General features: G+C 52.7%; 1 protein-coding gene across 1 annotated transcript; it reads right to left on the bottom strand.

Annotated features, from left to right (window-relative positions):
- Positions 1–18,579: 18,579 nt before the first annotated feature.
- Positions 18,580–20,416, bottom strand: LOC100909129 (uncharacterized). Its single transcript, XM_018640244.2, has 4 exons — positions 20,305–20,416; positions 19,892–19,952; positions 18,919–19,152; positions 18,580–18,794 (listed from the first exon to the last, which is right to left on the bottom strand). The coding sequence occupies exons 1-4, from the start codon at positions 20,414–20,416 to the stop codon at positions 18,662–18,664; spliced, it is 540 nt and encodes a 179-aa protein (XP_018495760.1). The 3' UTR covers positions 18,580–18,661.

The raw sequence follows: 20,416 nt of genomic DNA, 5'->3' as shown, positions 1-20,416 counted from the left end.
TCGATTTCACACAAATCAAGCGACAAACCTCGTGGATAAAGCCGAGAGACATCGTCCTTAAACCTCCCGGCCAATAATCTAAATGATGGCTCTGGCTCGGTTGCGCCTACAGCCTCCGTTCCCTCCGGGATCCCGACCACTTGCGCTCCTCACAGGCTCTTCCATTGTCCACATTCCTCGTTTCTGCATCTTCTGCTCTTCGGGAACTGCTTTCCTTTCCTTCCTATCTCGCGTCGTTTGATGTTTTCCCTCGCAAAACTCCGATTGCGAGAACAGGGAGCGGAATGGGGAGGAACTCACGATGCTTACGGCTTGGGCCCTCTCAGCGTGAACCGCATAGCTGAAAAATGTCTCAGGAACCGCAAAAGAGAGCGAGCGAGCAAGCTGGGAAGCCCCGAACGTGAGCAGAAAGCCGCACATTTTCCCATACGCCGTAATTGGTGTCATTTTAGAACGACATCACTCTTCTCGTTTTCTTCCGACTTAGAAATGCCGCCGTCGTTCTTGGCGATCGCGCTCGGGAATGAATAGCTCCCCGCTCAGGCGCTCAACCGCCATTCTGAGCGCGCAATATCTTGACACGCACGTGTTTCAGAGCGGCGCATGAACGAGAGCACATGGGGGCATCAGGGCACCTCCGCGCAGAACCCATAAGCGCTTTCGTGTCGTTTTGCTTCCTCTCCCTGAAAAGTGGTCCTGAGGGACAGGATGACTGCTCTGCTGGTTAGTAGGCTCGTCGACTCTTGTAGAGAGTCCTCCAGTTACGTCTCCGGAAAAAGAAACCGAGCGAAGGAAGGGCCGACCGAGCGTCGCAACTCCAGTCCTACACCTACAATCTAGCCGTCGGACTACGAGTGGAAGGACGACTGCAGGTCGGAAAGAGCGGGTTATCCCGGTATTAGGAGAGAAAGCATTAAAAAGTTCGTCGGTTTCCCCGCATTGGTCAAAGGAAAAGCAGAGGAGAACCGGAGACGCGCCGCCAGATGAAAAGGAAGCGAGGAGATTGCAACTCGCTTGACAAAAAGGATTTGCTGAGAACTGACTTTGAAGCCACAGCGAGATTTAGTACTTTGCGGGTAGCAGCTCGAGGCGGGATTCTACTTCGCCGCCGACCGTCGAAGTCCACCGGGAAGCCAAAGCAAATAAAGACGCTCAATGCTCTTATAGAGCTTCTTGCGTTTCGCGACGTTCCGACTGAGTCGCGGAATGGAAAATTTGAGTAAATACTCATTTTGCTCGAGATCTCTGCGGTCGTTGTCCGAGGTCCGAGCGGTGAGGTTTGAGAAGAGGCCGGTCGGCCGTTGATCGCACTCTGAAGATATATGTATATCTGTTTCGGACATCAGCTCGAAATCGAACGGCCACGAGTTCTGGCACCTCCTCAAAGAACGCGGGGGCTCTGGGTTTCCACCAGCGGAGAACACGGTCCGTATCCGATCGCAATGGGAGAGATCTCCTCATCGGATATCTCCCAGAGACTGGGCTTTCCTCGACGTGGGGAACGATGCCAACCCGCCTCTGTTTATCCGATGTGAGATAATTCTCCCGTGAGCCGCCGACCGCCATTGATCTCATTCTTTGCTTTCGGTGCAAGCGTAAACACAAGCGACCGGCCCGGCAATCGGGAGTAGTCCGCGAACTAGCAAAGGTGATATGATTCCACGTCGGGATCGGGTAGTCGGCTCGGACAAAGGACCGCACGGCCAAGAACAAGGCAGCAGAGAAGAGGGGCAAAAACCTATTTTACCCACCGAGCGAGGTTGCGCCGCCGCTACGGTCCGGACGATCTACCACTATTCTTAGCTCCCGCAGAGGCGTAAATCACATTTGCCTTTGACTGGCGCGAATGGTGGTAGTTGGACGCTTGCTTTCGGTGATATCTCTAAGCCGACCGAGCATGATCGAGTCGTCGAACAAGCGGCCTTCCGAGCTAGCCGGGCCGAGCTAGCCACCCAGATCGAGTTATGACAACATTGAGAAAAAGCCCAAGGAACAGAAGAATCCGGAGGGAAGATTCGACGGAGGGTAGCGGCAGGGCAACGATCCGGCAGCATGGCCGAGCTGAGAAAGGCTGCACAATGGAGATATCAGCGAGGCCTTGGCGCCGACCGAATGAAATATTCGCAGCTGTCCACTGTAAACGTATCTATTCCGCAGCCCGAGAGACTCCGTATCGGAGGCGAGACGCGACTAAACCTCCGGAGAGCCGTAGCTGTCGAGATCTCCTCGTTAACGACCCGGACTCCGGACGAGTGTCCGAACAGATCCGGGTTGAGATATATTCTTGCTCGGCCGTCCCGAATCCGACGCACTCGGCGAGTGAAGCTCTCCCATGACAAATGGCCGGAGCGATCCGACGCCTCAGCCTGACGCACGGTTGCAATGGACCCGGCGAAAATTAAGCCTTGATCGGTTCGGCTTCTCCAAGGGTTCTTCCCCCGAGGAAGTCCCCCTCTCTCGAGGAACTTCTCTTGAGCGTCGAGGTTTCCGACGTTGTGTTTTTCGGTTCCGCTCAGGACTCAGGACCTGAAAGTCTAGACGGGAAATTATTCTCCATTTCCTCAGCCCTGGCGGAAACACCGGCGGCATCGGTTGAGCGATATCGGTCTCACCCACTTGTTCTCGTACACTCCGAACGTGCGCTCTGGAGAGCGGGTTCTTGTGAATGGGCAAGCGGCTCAACGGCGGCAAACGGAGCGTTTTATCACCGACCGAGAAATGGGAGGAATGAATCGATTTGCATGTGGGCGATCCTCGCAAAATATTGTTGTTTCTCGGAATCGTTCCGGTCCATTGTCGGCTCGTGCTTTTGTTCAGCTCTGGCCGATCCTATTTTCCGCCGGAGCTTGCCTCTGACCTCATGCACGCATCTTGCAATTACTCGGAGCTGACCGGCCCCGTACTGATACGGTGTGGATGGATGCGAATAATTTATTGTATGCTGGAGGGTCATATGTACGTTGGGAACCGCTGGGTTTGACTTCTCAGAACTAGTAGATCCGACAAAAAAAAATCTCGGAAATGAGCGACATCAGAGCCTGCTTTCAGCGCCCGGTCATCATTAAGTCGTTGAAGTGAAGGAACGACTGAGCGGACCGGCACGCGAGCAAATAAGCGGAAATCTGACGAGGGTCGTTTAAGTGTGAAATACGGTGGATTTCTCGACGCCCCCCCCCTCTTCTCCCCGGAGAGCACTCAAGACGTTTGAGATTATTCCCGTCGAGGAGAAGAAGTGAGTGAACAGATGAGCGAGGTTGCCAATATATTCCCTCTTGCTCGCGATCGTTCCCTCTGCTTAATCGTCTCTGCATGCAAATTTCGGGAAGCGCAGAAAGCACGGCCTGTGTGAAGATGTCTGTGTTCATCGTGATGATTCCGATGCTGCAAACGGACCGCGTTAATGTGCGATGCTTCGTTGCGTCACGAACTCGGTCCGGGGTAAAGCGAGACTTCGAGCGAGGAGAGTGAGAGCTGCACGCCATATATTCTCCTCCTAATAGACAATCAGAGAGAGGCAGGCAGGCAGGAAGTAGCGCTTGAGAGCTACGTCTCCCTCCGATACAGAGGGCCCGAGGTCGTCGTCGATGTAAAAACAGTGCAAATGGAGTCCAAGTTGTCTCAGGCAGGCGACCGAGGAAGCAACGAAACCGTTTCGCTTGCCCGAACCGCGAGCCGTCGACTGAATTCACGCCCCATGGATCCGACTGGAGAACTCGCGGTTCTGGAAACGTGAGGGAAAAACAAGGAGCTCCGGCAGACAACCTCTGCGAATCAGAGCCGCTTCATGGAGCACGAGCGACGAACGCTGTCTCGCTTTGGATTTTCTGTACGTACGAGCACGGTAGATACTCCTCTAAGCCCCTCCCGCTGAAAGCCTCGTCCTGCGATTTAGCGGCTTCTGCCCTACTCTCCAATCGTTCAGACCGGTGTAGACGATGCGTCGTCGGGGAATGTACAAATTGGATTAGTTCGTATAAAATTTGGATCGACCAAGATCCTTACAGCTGCTGGCGGAAGAGCAGCCTTATCTGAGGGAAAACACGGTCATTGACGAGAAGTGAGCATTCGAGCGCAAAAAAAGAGAAAAAGCCCGCGAAGGCGACTCCAAAGAGTGATAAGAGAGCCAGGAATTTCGGTGGAATAGACCAGAGCCGGACGGACGCCTCGAGCAGCGCGTACGAAGTTCTTTGCGGACTCCCGAAACCCCACCAGGTTCAGGGATATCTGCTGGGTCATCCTGTGAGCTGAACATTCTTGTTTTCTAGGGGTGCTCAATCTCATCTGCCGTAGCACCCGCCACGACATGAGGATTTTATTGACTAGGTGATACCGGCTCCTCACGGGATCGGAAGTGAAATTAAAGTAAAGCCATACATCCTGGTCACGTCCTCGCGGGGATCTCCAGCGAAGAGTCTTGCACCTCAATTTCGGGTGACCCTGTAGTCTCGTGCGAAGACTAACACCCATATCCCATCAGACGATCACAGACCTCTTGTGGATATGCGAATACGTTGTCTTCCTCTTTATCTGGCCATCTTCAACGATTTCATCGATGATAGCCTCAACCTTCGTAGCTTGCCGAGGCTGTCGTTTGAAGTTGCTCAGACAGTCACGTAAGTTCCTAAGGATCATCAGCACCATGATGCCCAGCATGAGCGTCGTGAGAGCCAGACCTGGGAACCGGGGGAAACAGCCTCGTGACTCGTGTCGGCTCCGAGTTTCCGCAGAGCATCATCGCCAAGCTCCGGAAATTCATAAGCAGATTCGAGAGGAGAAGCTCCGAGCCTCTCTCCGTAGACAGATCATTCGTTGATGCGAACTCACGAGAAACGTTGATCTGGCAATATTCTCCGGCGAAGTAAGCGGGGCACTCGCAGCCAGACGTCGCTGGGGAGTCGGTTCCCTCGTCGAGGCACAGGCGTCGCCCTACGAAAAACCGGCAGAAAAAGTCAGGCCCCTAATTACTCTTCTGCGCTCTCACTCGCCGCGGCCGCCGACTTTCGCCGCGCTCACAACAAACAGCCCCGAGTCGAGCCGTTTAGAGGCCGAGCGACGGCGGGAGGCAACGTATGAGCTCGCACGATATTGGAGAAAGCAAGCTAGGCGCACAGCTGTCGGAAGATGAATGAGCCCAGCAGATGTCCCCACTCATGCTCGCATGCAAAAACTCGCTATCAAATTATACTGCACGGATAACGTGCATTACAAGCTTTACTGGATTGCGCTGACAGCGGGCCCAGTCTCCTCAACAACTAGGATGACGGCGGCGACTCCAACAATTATTATTGCTCTGAGTGACTCGGTACGACAGACCGGTGAAACGACCGTACGAAGTGGACTCACTGCTGCAGACCAGTCCGAGATGGTTCGAAGAATTGGAGAATCCGAATTTACAAATGCATGAGAAATCGTACCTGGAACGTCAGGTAATCGTATGGGGAATAATCAGCGACAGGGACTGTAGCGGAATGCTGCTCATCGACCGGATATTCGATCATGTTAGAACGCTGCATATTTGAAGGAGAAGTTTCACCCATAGCTTTGTGGGATCGATCTTGCCGACGACCAAGAGGCAGGGAGAAGAGGGAAGGGGGGGGGGAAAACTCACCTGTCTCTTCGCACCAGACAAAGTGAATTCTCTGGACATGGGTTACTATCCTCATACTTGCAAACTCTGGTGAGGACCGTGGCTCGAGTTGCCGCTGCGTTTCCGGCCGCCTTACCTAAATGGAAATGGATAGGGAAGTATGAAGTTTCTGGCAACATCGGACATCGGACTCGTCGCGGAAGCTTTCGCGACTTGGAATCGAACGGAGGTGCTCGCGGAGCTCGATATTCGGGGAGTTCATCTGAGCCTGACATGAGACAAAATCCTTTTTTCCAGAGATTTAAGACGCGTACCGAGGACGTATTCCAATCCGGACGAATTCCAAGACTCCTCGAAGAGTTTGGCATCGACAAAGATTCGAATCCGGAGCGGATCCAGAAGGACATGGTGCGGGGAAATGTTCACGAAGAGTCTCACTCTGAAGAGAGAAAAAAAGACTTGGCGTAGATCAGCATTCTGCGTAGGCGACTCCACAGCAGGAACTGTCGATCGGAGGGGGGGAGAGAAAGAAGAGACCTAATCGGTTGGAGGCATAACTTACTCTTTCCGGAACTTTTCGAAATTCGGGGGCATCATCGAAGTACTCGCGACGTCAACATCGACTATAACTTGATCTAATGCGGAACGCATCTAGTTAAGCTCGATGTACAGAAAGATCGTTGACTGCACTGTAGAACCGAGGGGGTCAGACACTCCTAGAGGACCCGCGCGAATGTGATGAATCTAGCGGGGAAACTCACTTCTGCATTCACCTCGTCCGAACGCCTTGAATGCGAATCTCGGACAGGTGCACAGGCGGGAGGTCTGGTTGCAGACTTGTCGGTGTTTCAGAACGCAATCGGCGTCCGAGCGGCACCGTCTAGGGAAATCTGCGGAGGAGAATCCGGAGCTGAAAAATTCCTTTCCACGATCATTCGAGCGGGAGCAAGATAACCGCGCCACAGAGATTCTGAGCTCACCGTCGTCGTCATTCACGAGAATAGTGGCGGTATCGGGCTCGATCTGAATAATGGCAGTCGCCGCAAACGGCACGAGAATCGCACAAATTACACAACCTCGGTAGAGCCGCATGTCGACCGGACATCCGAGTAATAAACAGACATTCCAAAATAATGTGCCCAGTGTTCTGCGCGCGTCCCGCCAGATGGCGTGATGCGAGTTTTGCGCATGCGAGACGAAATCGAATACGTACGATGACCAATCGGACAGGATGATCGATTCCATCGTCAGCAAGATGCAAACTCTCCTGCCACTTCGGTTCAAGCTGAAAGCAGCAGCGATCCAATTCATTCGCGCTCATGTGCGCGTCCACTGTGGGTGGACCGGAGGAAGTCGATCATTACCGGACGAATCATTCTCGATCTACGATCGAGCTTCGAAAGTTCAAAAACCTGGAATCTTAGAGACGATCGCGACATCGATTTCATCTTGCATCTCCCCCATGACCCTGATGTCGACTACGCGCTACGAATCGAAACAACGCTATCGTATCTCGAGCGAACAGCGTATCTCAAGCCAGATTCGGTGAACTATCACGACCGTACCGGATCATTTGAGAAACGTCGGCTTGGTGCAGCGGTGGCCAACTCGGGAAAGAAGGTGGACCCCCAAAGCGCCTTCGTAGGAGCCGGTGGACCCTCTATTCCCCATATTGCTCCTGTCCATTCACTTCATGTGTAAAGTTCTCCGAATGAAGGGTAGAACGAGGGAGAGTCAATCAGGAGAATTCGAGCACATTTTGAGATCAAGGCAGTCGGAGCTCTTCCTGAAGCGCAGAAATTCAATGCGTTCGCGAACAGATACCGGGCTGTAGGGATTCGAGTACGATCAGCAGCCGGGCCAAATCGGCGTTTGAGACTTTGTGCATAAACATGCTGTGCTTTCGAGATCTCTCTCCGGAATGTGCTGGGTGGAGTCACTGACCGAATGCGTATGTGACCAACAACCCTTCTTCCCGTCGTGAAGGCTCACTTTGATCGCGTCTCTTCCGAAATCTCGCCGTGGACCCCCGGAAATTTTGCTGTGGACCCCCGGAAATTTTGCTGTGGACCCCCGGAAATTCTGCCGTGGAGCCCCAGGGGTCCATGCAACCTCTTTTGGCCACCGGTGGTTTAGAGCTCCGAGGGAACGTCGTTTCTAGAATGCTAGAAACGAGGACATTGGTGACTATCGCCGAACCTGCTTTTATATCGCGCGGAGAAGGCCGCCTATAACGTATCCCTCAATCTTTTCTTTCATGAGGATAATGATAATGAGCGGTACGCAAGCGTAGCCTTCATTTTTTTTCAAGTCGATAGATATCAACAAAATGAATGTTCTCGGAATAAGACGACAAGGAAAAATCCCGCTACCCCCATTTATCACGTTTCAGAGAACGTTTGACCTAATCAAGCGTAATCACGAAGCAGGCCCGCTCCTGCGAGGGCGGTCCCCAAGTCTGGACGTATGATCTCCCCCTACGAGTTCGCCACGTACGCTGAATAATTCTGTTCAGTTCCCGTGGCTTGTTGCGCGGTGAGTCCGTATCCTGATGTGGGCAGTCGGTGTCGACTTCCCGCTGTCAGTTCCCCCTGGGACTTCGAGACTTTCCGAGGATCAGCATCAACCGGCGGGATTGAGGGGCCCTCGTTTCAGGGCAACCGGCCATGGATGCCCGACGAAACGATGTTCCGGAAATGGATTAGATGGACAAGACGGCATGAGATCATCGTTTCGAGCGGATATCTCGAGAAGAGAGCGATGCTTTCCACCCTCGCAAGCTTCGATTCTATTGCAAGACTGCTGATACACATCGAGGTGTCGTGGATATTCTCGTGGATATGTCGGGTAACCTCAAGAAATAGATCTCACAAAAATAGAAAAGAATCCTGTCAGGGCCGGCGGCCTGGAATCGGTCTCGGAAGCGAAATTGGCGCCGAGCGGAGTGGATGCCTCCTCACAGAATAACCAGCCCTCGACATCTCGCTTCCAAGGTTTATAACAGGCAGCAAATGATTGCTACTAAGCAGCCTGCTGCAGTCACATGAGGAACGGTCACTGTGCATAGAGGATGGTTTCTCTGAATTTGAAAGTCAGATATCCTCCAGGACTCTTGGCTTTCGTTGTTTTATTCCTTTTACTTCTGGTGGGAGTTGGTCTTGTCGTGGAAGATGGATTTTTCGGAAGTGAACCGACGGTCCGTTTGATAATCATCGCCAGACACGGTGAGCGCGAGCCCGTGACGGCAATTCCGGCAGCAGAGAGCTTCGAGCAGGCAGAGTTGACCACTTATGGTCGGGCATCCATGGAGGAGCTCGGAGTTCGGCTGCAGGAAGAATACGCGAGTTTCCTGCAAATTGCGACGCAGAACGACGTGTCTTACACATTGGAAGCCAGATGTCGAGAGTCGGCTTTGAGCATCGCCCGAGGGATAAGCTCCCAAAAATCCAAGACGAATCCTCTTCCCAAACTCTTAGAAGATCCGGATGGAAAGACAGGTGTTTCGACAGCGGGACTGGATCTGATTGGCGGTTTCAAGCTGAATCTTCCACCGTGTGTGGAGAAAATCGCCACCGCCGTTCTCCAGCCCAACATAGATCCATCGGGGGGTTTGACGAACCTCGAGAGGTTCCTGTTAGCGGACAGCATCGATACCGCCCGATCACAAGGCGGAGAGTTGCCTTTCAACCTGACCTATGCAAATGACTGCCTTACGGAGAACAAACCGCTCGTGGAGGAAAGCGTCTTGGCCGGAGTCACCGACCTGTGCATGCGGAGTGCCTGCAAACCCGTGATAGAGAGAGTGCTCAGTGAGCTGGAATCTGTCCGAAACGGAACTGCAGGAAGTGTGTTATCGATCTACGGAGTTTCGGATGTGCACGTCCGAGGCATCATGATGGCGTTGAAACCGGAGGACCCACCGGTGCGACCTTTTTTCGGGGCTCATCTCGTGCTCGAAGTCAAAGCTCAGAGTGTCATAATCAGTCACGGTAAAGGCCCGAAAACTCAGAGAGATATCTTCACCAAAATTTCGCTGTCCCAAATCCTGGAAGTACTCTACGCCTCGATTGATAAACGCCCCAAATTATGAGACATCCCTCCAAAATTGTCTTCCCTAAGCTAAATGGTGGATATTGCATAGGAATTTCGTTTGTTTATTTGTTATCCGCGATAGAAAATACAGATATTTATGTACACTCTAGAGACCCCCTCTCTTCGTTAAATGCAAATCACGACGAGGCGTAACGTATCGTCGAAATCAGCTCTTTTTGAGTTCTGTTGAGGGCCGTCTTAGTTTGCGGCGATGATTCATCCGGATATGAGAGCAAAGTGCGATGACATGTCCAGACGTGTTCACGCCCGCACCGGGGCACTCCAGCTTCCAACTTCCGTCACAAGTCAGAGATCGCGCTGCGAAAAATGAATGAGTCTCCAGTTCACGGGCTTTCGGTGCATTCGAGTCTTATCGCTTAAGGTGAGGGTACGTCAATTTACGGGAAAAGGTCGGCGAGCGACGAGCGCGGCCGACAACCCTTCGACAACGTTTTTGTTTACCGCGGACGGCTAGCCGACTAGTGGGCAAGGCTCGAGGCAGCGGAACGGGTGGCTAGACGGAGAGGCAGTGCGTCGCCAATGCTCTCCAGAGTTTCTTCCAAGCTGCAGTGGTGCTTCTCGAGCAACGTAATCCGCGTCAACAGTGACGGCAGTGGCTTCTTCCGGCCGACGGTAGAGCCTTCCCAGAGTCGCTCGGTCGGTCCGTCGTAGCAGTTACGGCCGCCACTTGATGATTGCTGCCGCGAACGGCAGCAATCGGTCGTCCAGGCAGAGCATAGGTCCCTTAGACGTGAAGAGTTCTTCCAAGCTTTACCAGTGAGCTTGAGGCGTCTGCTAAGCGCGTTTGGAGAGAAAGCCGATGGCGGCGCAGGATATGCGGAGTTTCAGTTCGAGTGGTTTCGCCGACGACAGTCCATTGAGTACAGCCCAGAAGCAAAGTTTGAGCAATTCCCAGCAAGGATGCTGCCTGAAAGCGATCGGGAATCGGAAAAGGACAGCCATCGTCCTGGTGGCGATCGGAAGCGCGGTGGTCCTCTCGTTGCTGGCGATGGCCATCTACAGTGAAAGGAATCGTGTTGGAGCGGAGTTGAAACTCGCGAAACTCATCTTGATCAGCGTTTGGGACAAGAGGAGCCCGGATGAAGAGGCTGCGATAATCAGGGAAACGTACGGATCGTTCCTGAAACTCTACCTCGATGTGGACATGGCACACACCGAGAACGGTCTACCAAAACTCGTAAAGCTCGAAGCGCTCCTGAACTTGACTCATATGGACGAGGACATCGCAATAGCGGACGGTGCCAGACCCTTGGAGAACGAGCAGAACGTGTTCGACACGCTGGCTACGTGGTCTTCCCCCGAGAACACCGAACTGGATCAAATATCGGAAAGTAAATCAAAGCAACTCGATTACATGACAGTGAGCAGTCAGGAAATGAAGAGGATCATGGAGCGCTTGGGCTCAAACTCGACGCCGGACCTGGTCGCGATCGAAGCCTGGTTGGAGGAGGGGGTGAAAATACGAAAAATGGACTCCGATCGTAACTCACTGGATTTCTGTAGGCAGCTCGCGTCGCTCGAGATTCTCCGACAGAGCTTGTGTCCAGCCAGTACCGTGGATGATTCTCATTGTAAACTCGAAAGGGAATGAAGGGTTTTATTTATTGCTGTATCTAATAAATCATCGCAAAGGAAGCGGTGACTAACGTCGAGGATTTGTTCTCGATCGAATTTTTCGGATCGACCGTCGTTCGAGTAGTCAACGAGTGCCGCGGAGAGTGATGTCCTGCTTTCTTCGCCATCACGGGATTCCTAGCCAGGAAGCAATCCGTGCGCGCTCTCGGAAGCTCGGAAGTCACTCGCTCGGGTCGCGCGAATCTCATCCTGGAAGAATGAAGATGTAATTCTAATGTTGCGCTCGTGATTGCGCATGAGGAGCTCATCTTGTCAGTGGGAACGACAACTCAAGACTTGAGTGGGTATTTCTATCAGGGATTCGAAATTCTAGGAATCCGGCTGTGATCGAAGCGACTCAATTTCAGAACTCGATTTTTTCTTCCCGACCACGATGGCGTTTTCAAATCCGACGACGCTGTGTAATCTAGGGAGAATACTTGTCTCATAGAAGAAACAGAAGCCCAAACAGAGGCAGTAAGTTTTACGATACGGAAGCGAACTTTTGGTAGGAGTTCTTTGGTTGTTTGGAGACGGAAGAGACAATCCGCTCGATACACTCCACGGGGAAGGGGAACGCCTCCCTCGTTGACAGCGGATGCCGATCTCCGGGAGTATAACTTGGATCGAGAAAGAGGAACAACGGTCATGAATCAAGTGATGGAATCGCACCTCAATCTGGAGCATGGTCGGGCTCAAGCTGCGATCTCTTGGGACTCGTCAGACAGTGGGACGAGCTCTGCGATGAGAGAGTTCCCGACTGGGGTTAAGATGGAGATTTCGGGAGACGACGTCGTCGTCGATCGTCGCATTCGCCGGAGGTGAATGGACCAGGACGGAGAAGTCTGGGAGGGAGGAGCCGACAATGGAAAGTCTGATGCCTACGAGACGACTTAAGCTACAATCATCGGACAGCTTCCAACTACAGATCGAGGTGTGAGACAGACATTAGCATTTTGATGAGACTGCTACTCATTCCTGGGGAATTCCATTGTCTCCAAGGGGTGCCAAGTTGACAAGTTAGTGAAGTTGATCGGTAATTCTCATTGTTTGAGCTTCTCCCGGGAGATTTGCCCGGGGCTCGCGTTTCGGAACGGAGCGTTCCAAACGACTCCTTCTTGTCGATCATCAACATCCAATGCACGGCTGCGCTCATCCGTCAAGGGCGATCCCAAGTAGGATGCTCTCTCCCTCGATAAGAGTCGATCCACGCGGGAAGCTTGTTCCAGATCGTTGGAAGAATTTCCACTCGACATCAGACTATGTAACTCTTCACATCCCGACAAACACAAAGAGAAAATGTCAACATCGATGTCGAATCACGTTCTTCTCCGCCAGACAGCGTGCCACCGTTACCGCTCAGTCCGTGGCAGATTAAAGAAGCGCTCCCTCGGTCAGATCAACGATTCTAGCCATTACAGCCACCGTAAACGATACGAGACTCGCACTCGCACGGCTCGAGATTTTCTCCTTTCGACGCACGGGGAACATCGGCGAAGCGTAGCATCTCTCTCCTATTCAAAACATGCTCATCTTCTCGTGCAGGAGCGAGAATTACCGCGCCGTCCCGCTGCTCAGGCTTTACCCTCATAAGAGACCGGGAATTCCGAACCTCGGACGGCAAAAAATTGGTTTGCCCTTATTTTTCGACGCACCTCCGAAACTTATTGAATATCTCGGCGTTCGTGGTTCATCCCGTCTCGGAGCCCGTTTCGGACTGGCCTCGGTTTTTTTACCTCGGTCTCGGCCGGTTTCTGGAGCCCTCCACAGCAGGGTTTTATCTGAATCTAGAAAACTATGGACATGAACCCAGACAGCGGTGCCATTTTTTGATTTGTGATCCCTTTAATCGGGACCTCCAAACTCACTCTCTCGACCCCGCGGAAAGAGAAGAACTGACCTTGTTAACGTGTGATCAGATTCACGAGTCAGTCTTCCAAAAGCAAAGTCTGCCTGAATTTTGGCTGCCTGTTCGCGCGGAGTATCCGAGTCTAAGCTCTCGAGCCATGCAGTTCTTAGTATTGTTTTCAACGACATATCTCTGCGAGCAGACCTTCTCTTCTCTCTCGATCATAAAGACAAAGCTACGTAGTAGATTGGATGTCCATGCCGCACTTTGTCTCGCGGTTACGGATGTTCAACCCGATCTCGAGTCGCTAGTTCGTGACAAGCAGCAGCAGATCTCACATTAAAATCAGAGGAATAAGTATTGTACGCAGTAGCACCATAATATAATCGAAAGATGTTGTGATAAAAAAAAGGTATATCTCGAATTGGAAGTCGGTGTTTTTCTTGGGGGGTCGCGAGGCAATATGGTCGTCCGAAGGGGGTCGCGGAACGAAAAAGGTTGCGGGCCCCTGCTTTAAGGGGAGAGCTCCGAAGAGGGTGGAAATTTCTAGCTCTGGAGCTAGTTTCTCCGGAAAAGAATGAACGGAAGTCGACCGAACCGAATGTCATTTGAGCTTCGTAGAAAACGTCGACAATTTTGCGAGTAGCAGCTGTCTTTTTAAACATCTCTCCTGAGTGCGAGCAGATCCGCCCTTGAAGGCATTCCGGCGGTCTACCGGGAGTGTGAACATCGGAACCGCGCGGACGAGGAGAACGACGGCCATCGAGCCGCTTGCCTGACCGCTTGGCGGGCTCGCCGCCTGATTGTGAGCTTTCACTCGTTGAATGATATATCATTGTTTCAGTCGCCTGTTTGATAGAGCCCAGGCCCGAGCAGCGGAAGGGTGCGATACTTCTGGATTCCGAGCCGAGACCAGCACGAGATGACGAGATGAGCATGCCTCGGATAGTGGAGCGACGGGACACAAAGAAATCCCCCGCGCGTGGAGAGCTGCGTGGCTCAGTATTCGGTCTGCCTTGCTGTTCGACTCGTGAAATTTCCTCACCTCTCCTTGTGGACGAACTAGAGGACGTACACAACGCACGGGCAATCGCCATCCAATATCGATCAACAAGTCGACGGAATCATATTCCATATGATGGCACTTTATTCCTGACGCTCAAAAGGATAGAGAAACGATTCTGGAAGGGAGGATTGGAAGCAATAAAGAGGCCGTTTGTGCGAAGCCGGACTGACCCTCCATTTGGCCTATAGGGCACCGTCGGCTTGCGTGGCGTTTTTTTCTCCCGAAGCCTTCCGGCGATCGCCAGCTGTGGCCTTCCCTCTTCTCGTTTTGCTTTCGACGAGGAACAGAGCAACTCGATTTTTCAATACGACGGCCACCTCTATATACAATATATTGTTCCTTCCGAGTGAGCTTCGAGTTTCGAGCGAACAACACTTGTCTCGCCGGCAGTCGTCGAACGGAACTCCTCAAATAAAGTCACAGTTTCGTCCAGCCCGATTCCATTGTATGAGCCCCCAGCCCGGCCGACTCTCGAACTGAGTTCAACAGCTCCTGAATAATCGATTCTCTCTGAGTGCGAGACTCGTTCACTGAGTGGGTACTGAGCTCGCTTGTCATGGTCGCGTTGACAACGGAGACAAAGAAGGACAACGCATGTGAAAGAGGGGTGTCTCCATTTTTCTTGAGACAGCGCCGCCGCCGTCCCGCCAGCCCCGCAACAAGTTCAATGATTTATTGCTCGAGGGACGAGCTTCGCGTTACAACACGCAAGCATTCGTTCGACTAAAGCGGCGAGACCCAACGACCCCAACAATAGAGATTTATTCGACGCCACGACTCGAGTTCCGCCGAACATTAGCACCGAGTCACGTTTCATCATGTTTTCAAATGAGTTCCGTCTCTTTACTATTTTCTGTCGAGTGCTTTTGTCGGGCGAATCTCTTGTCTTTCAGGACTTTCTGTCGTCCCTTCTCCCGTTTGTCGTCGACTCGTTCCGTCGTCATTGTCGTAGGCGTTGTCCTGACACGAGAACTCCACCATTCAATGAGTACTATTTCTTCACTGGTTGTATTATCTCAGGCATTGTTTGTTTGCTTTCTATTTCCATCGCAATTGTTCCTCCCGTCAGCGTGCGAGGGACTTTCCGTCGAACAGGCGGCACGATGCAGTTCCGTTAGGTCTCCTCTCCTCCATGTATATAAATGGCATACTTACCCGACCTATTGGCGGCTTGCTCGGCGGACCGGCGGGGTATTCGGCGACGTTTCAATTTCGATTCAGATGCACTGGATCCTTCCTCTCCTCGCTCCTCTGTGAACCCGTTTGCCCGAAAATCCAACGCGAGCTTGCATAGCGATCGACACAAGCGAAGCGTCGACTCGTCGAACCCGCTCGGAATCCTTGATTGGGTCCTCGACTGCTTTTCCAGGACTGACAGGAACCCTCTTAGTCACCCGGTACAACATGTTCTCGCGGTCCGGTCGCCTCGCGGCTGAATTGTGCCGCTTCGTGGATTGACGTCTCTCTGTATGAGTCAGCTGACATGTCATACGGTCTCGGAGAGAAAATGACCGTGAACAAGAGCAGCACCAGCGAATAAAAACGCCGCGCCGAATTCCTCGCGTCGCCCGTCCGCGCTTCAATGCCCCCGCGGGGAAGGGATCAAATGTCAGACCGAGCACGACACGGGGTCGCATCCGGAAGCAGAATATCGGGACAATATCGGAGGAATCGTGCGGATTAAACGCGGGACCCCTCGCTCCGAGCCAGGTCGGGAGCCCCGGGAGATGAGCACACGCTGAAATATTGATTTCGCATTCCGCAAGCAAGGGTGACATCTGCGCAGAGTCGTTCGCTGACTCCTGCTGGCTGTTGATCCCCTCCTGTAAATTACTTCCATACGTCATCTGAATTGAACCAGTCGGTGGGGCTCCTGGCGAGCCCGCCGGCCGCTAACGTTCCCTCTCAGAAACGTGCCGAGCTGTGGAATCGTGTCGAAAAGGCTCTCCACAAAAAATCGTAGCGATTGGCGACCGCTCGATTCCTTGGTGATTTTCTCCATCGAGAAAATTATCTAATGAGGTTCGATGAAATGATTTCCTGAAAGCACTGATATTCGTCAGTTCAAATGCGGAAGTCGAGTTCCCTGTGTGTGAGCGGTCCGTGCGGCGCGGCGTCGAAACTCTCGGTCCTGTTCTCATCACATTGCTCGAGAGTCGAGGGAGCGGAGGGGAGAATCTCTATAGAAAAACTCCTCGCTGTGTCTCGTTCCAATCAATAGACCATTGTCGCTGATGTGCGAAATTTAATTTAAGTCGTCCGTGTCTTCTGAAAACGGCCTGTTCCTCCTCCTCCGGATTGCGCCAGGCTCTCATGGCAACTTTCGGGATATGTCGAGGGGACTCCGCGAGGATATCGTATAGCAGCACTGACTGCTTGCTTCACTGGCTTTCTTCTTCTACTGCCTCATTCGCGCTCTTCCTCCCTGTTGTCTGAGGGTGAGTCGGTACCCCGTCGCCTCCACTCACGTCCCTAGTTCAAAAACTCGAATTGAGTTTGTGTCGAACGCCGTTAAGGACGGCGGTCGCGTCGGCAGCTTTCTCAGTAAACCGCTGCATTCAACGAGAATAATCCTCAATAAACGTCGGCGGCACCTCGGCATGTTCTCAGTCTACTGCGTATGGAAGGATAGGAAGTATTCGCATCCCCTGCGCAGAGACACCGGGGATGAATACGAAGGCACGGCGAATGAAAGCGATAGATTGTCGGGCGTTATTTTCCCCTATATCCTCGCTGCCTGAGGCACTTGTGCCCCGTACCGTTTTCCGCACTTCAGGCATACGATGCCGCACGTGAGGGAGCGTGGGGCTCTCCCGAGGACTCTATTAGTCTGCTCTTCGCGAATACTGTCTCATGTCGTTTTTCCACCGTCGACGCTGTCCAGCACAGATCTGCCACCTACTCAAGTCTTCGGAAAAGACCGAATCTGCATAAAATGCTCGTCGCAAGTCGACGGAGCCATCGTCTCGACCTCGGTCATCGAGAGCATCTGACCGTCGTTGTGTCGGCTGTTGGGAGGTATGGGTGGCTCGCATCGTCGCGTCGCTCGTACTCGTAGTTCTACTATCGGTCGACAGCCCCACGATTTTGCCAGCCATGTCACCCGTCGTGGAATAGTGCTACCCGAGTAGGCTGCGTCCCAGGGACGGAAAAATCAAGTTACCTCAGCCGAGCACACGGGGGAGCAGCTTTCGCTCGATGGCTTTCCACAGCCGTTCAATTATTCAGTTTCGGTAGAGTGTCGGAGTCTATTCATACATATGTCAGAGTTGAGCTTGTCAAACGAGAGAGCGATCGCCTCTGGGAAACTCTTCTGAAGCCTGCTGCTGCTGCTGCTGCAAATATAGACGTCCCGTTTCCGGTGGAAAACGCCGAAACAGATGTTCGAAGGCTTCGTGGTGCGTTGCGATCCGGAGGGGACGCAGCGAGTCGAAACTGAGTCCGATACATTGCTGTGTGCTCGCCTCCCACCGGGGGAAGGAAAAGCGGGCGAAAGAAGAATAGGCTACAGAAGCAAGCCTAGATTCCCGTGTGCAAGGTGCATCCGTGGTTAACAGTGCCCTGGGGGAATGTTGTGCTCGTCGTAACATCAAAACACGTACTGCGTCTTATTCTACAACAAGCAGAGATCGAACGAGAAATCGGGCATTCACAACTTTTGGAGCAAGGGATTTGCCTAGAACCCGTGTGATTGGTGTTGCGGCACGCAGGCGGACCGACGAGAGGCGCAAAAAACTCCGCAGAATGCTCTGCGTCTGTGGAGCCTCAGGAGGTCGCGACTCCCGAGGAAAGCTCGGGCGTTTTACGCAGCATCTAATTACCGCGGCTACCGCGACTCGGAGCCGAAGAAATAGCGGAAGAGGCAATAAAACCAGATAAGGGCCTCTCGTAAACAACAAGCAAATACATTAAAACACGCACGCGCTCGCCAGCCTCCGCGCCACCCTCCGCGAACCGCCTCCTTCCCGAAAGGCCGGGTAATTATCTCGATTTGACCATTCTGGGTAAGCTCAGTGGTCGACGGGCTGCGCCTGCTGTCCAATTTTCGTTCAGAGCACAAAATCTCGTACGAGACGATTGCGAGAATTACCGGATAAAATGGTGCGAACTCCCCACGCGAGCGATGTGAGTGTTCGAGATTCTCGCAAGTCAAACTTACAGCATTCGCCTGCCAAGCCCCAGCTGCTTTGCATACCGCGGGCAAGTCTTGAGTCAGTCGCTTAGTTTGTTGGTCGTTCGCTCGTTCCTTTGGCCGGTCGCTCGATCACTCGGATCGGGGACCGGCTTCATTAAACGCAATGCCGCGCTGCAAACTTCTCACTTGGTGAAACAAGGAGGACTCATTGGATGAACGCAGAATCCGACCTTCTTCTATTTACATATAATATACACATGGCGTTTCCCGTCTTCCCGTCCCTACTCCAACCTTCCTTCACAGCAAGATAATCTCTTCTTGTTGGATCAGGGACGCCGGCTCAGGAAACGATAAGTCCACTTCGAAAGCCGGGAAGTCCTGCTCGCGTTTGATCCGCATGTAGATCAGTACTCCGACGATCAGATACATCCTGGAGAAGCATGCAAGAGAAGAAACGCTTCAGGGACCCGGTCTTTCAATGGGGAACTGGAACGCTCGCTCCTAGGTTGTTCCATGATATCAGTATGTGACCGGGATTCTCGGGCTCCACTTACACGGCAAGCACGATGAACATCACCGCGCTCATCATCGGCAGCCAAATATCGTCGCCGTGCTGGTAGAGGAAACACATCCCGGATAGGAATGCGTAGATGATTGCTTTGGGGACAAAATCGAGACATCGGATACACCTCCACCATCTCCAAGCCAAGTCGGATCGGTTGTGAACTTCGAGCCAGAAATCGACGACGAAAGCCAACTCCATGACGCTCACAAATACTCCGCAAGCCCTGCAATTTAAGCATACGAAGCGTCAGTCGGCTCCGATTGCGAGAAGGTCCGTGGAATGCCTTCATCCAATTCCGAGAACTCGAAACGGCTCTCTCATCCGCTCTTGAGTTCGATACCCGCTGTCAAGTTATGGCAGAATATGCGCGGTCCTCATCGATTCCACCGACGAGAGTTCCTCTCGACAGATTTACATGGTCTGTCGTGATTTCGGGAGTCTCCGGACCCGGTATTTCAATCCGAGGAATGGAGGAAACCCCTCGTGGTTGATTTCGATGAAGCAAGACAAAGAAATCCCGACCAAGGTCGAGTATCATTCTTGCTCTGACCATGAAGAGACGTTGAATCCTTGAGGGATGATCTCCCGTGGTTACTATATCGATCGCATCTCCTCTCGGCGGATCGTCAACGCGACGGTCCCCCGACTATTGGGGCTCATGCGAGGGGAATTCTCCCGGGCACTTCCACGTCTGGACGGCGGTTTATTTCTACACAGCCCGGAAATCAGCCATCATGAGGTCTCCGAGGATGACAGGATCTATCCGGCGCTCCGGAGCAGACGCTCCGTATATTCTACAGCTATCGCGCCTTCATTCCGTACAGCGCGAGGCTGGCAAGCTAAACTTATGAAGCCATTACATGCTGCTTAAGGACTTTTTTCTCGAACGTCAAATGAGGAAACTTCGACGGGATTCGAATCGGGGATAGTATCGCTCTCATGGGAATTCTTCATGTACTCACACGAGGAAGAATCCGAGCGGACTGTGACGGACGCAGAGCTCCACAGCGACGCCCCACAAAACTGAAAATAATCGCAGTCAACAAGTTAATTTCAGTGAACAACTCAATTTCAGCGGTGTCCCGTTTTCTGAATCGAGGAGGATGGTCAACGTCTTGTGGGGCACTTGGCCTTCGGGATACTCCTCAGAGCAATGAGCCGACAAGCGTGTCATCCGTCTCATGACTCTCATGACCAAGAGAGCGATTGACGACGTACCGGAGAACAGAGTGGAAAGTTCACCTGTTTGCGAGTAACAAGGAGGAAGCTCAAACCACATCGGTTGATGGAATGTATATGCCGAGTCTGTCCGACAGCGCAATCACCCGATGCACTTTCCCCCGACACGGAAGATCCGGCTGCGGAAAACACTCACCGATTGTCGTGAGAACTCCAGTGAACCTGAGGATAGGTATAAGTATATCCAGAAGTTGTGCACTTTCCTCGACCCATAGAGGGCTCGTGTCGACGTAGGTTCGCTCGAACAT

Source organism: Galendromus occidentalis, unplaced genomic scaffold (assembly GCF_000255335.2).
Source record: "Galendromus occidentalis unplaced genomic scaffold, Mocc_1.1 scf7180000077477, whole genome shotgun sequence".
In the NCBI taxonomy this organism is placed as follows: Eukaryota; Metazoa; Arthropoda; class Arachnida; order Mesostigmata; family Phytoseiidae; genus Galendromus; species Galendromus occidentalis.
Note: the sequence above shows the minus strand (reverse complement) of the source record. Positions and strands in the feature narration are given on the sequence as shown.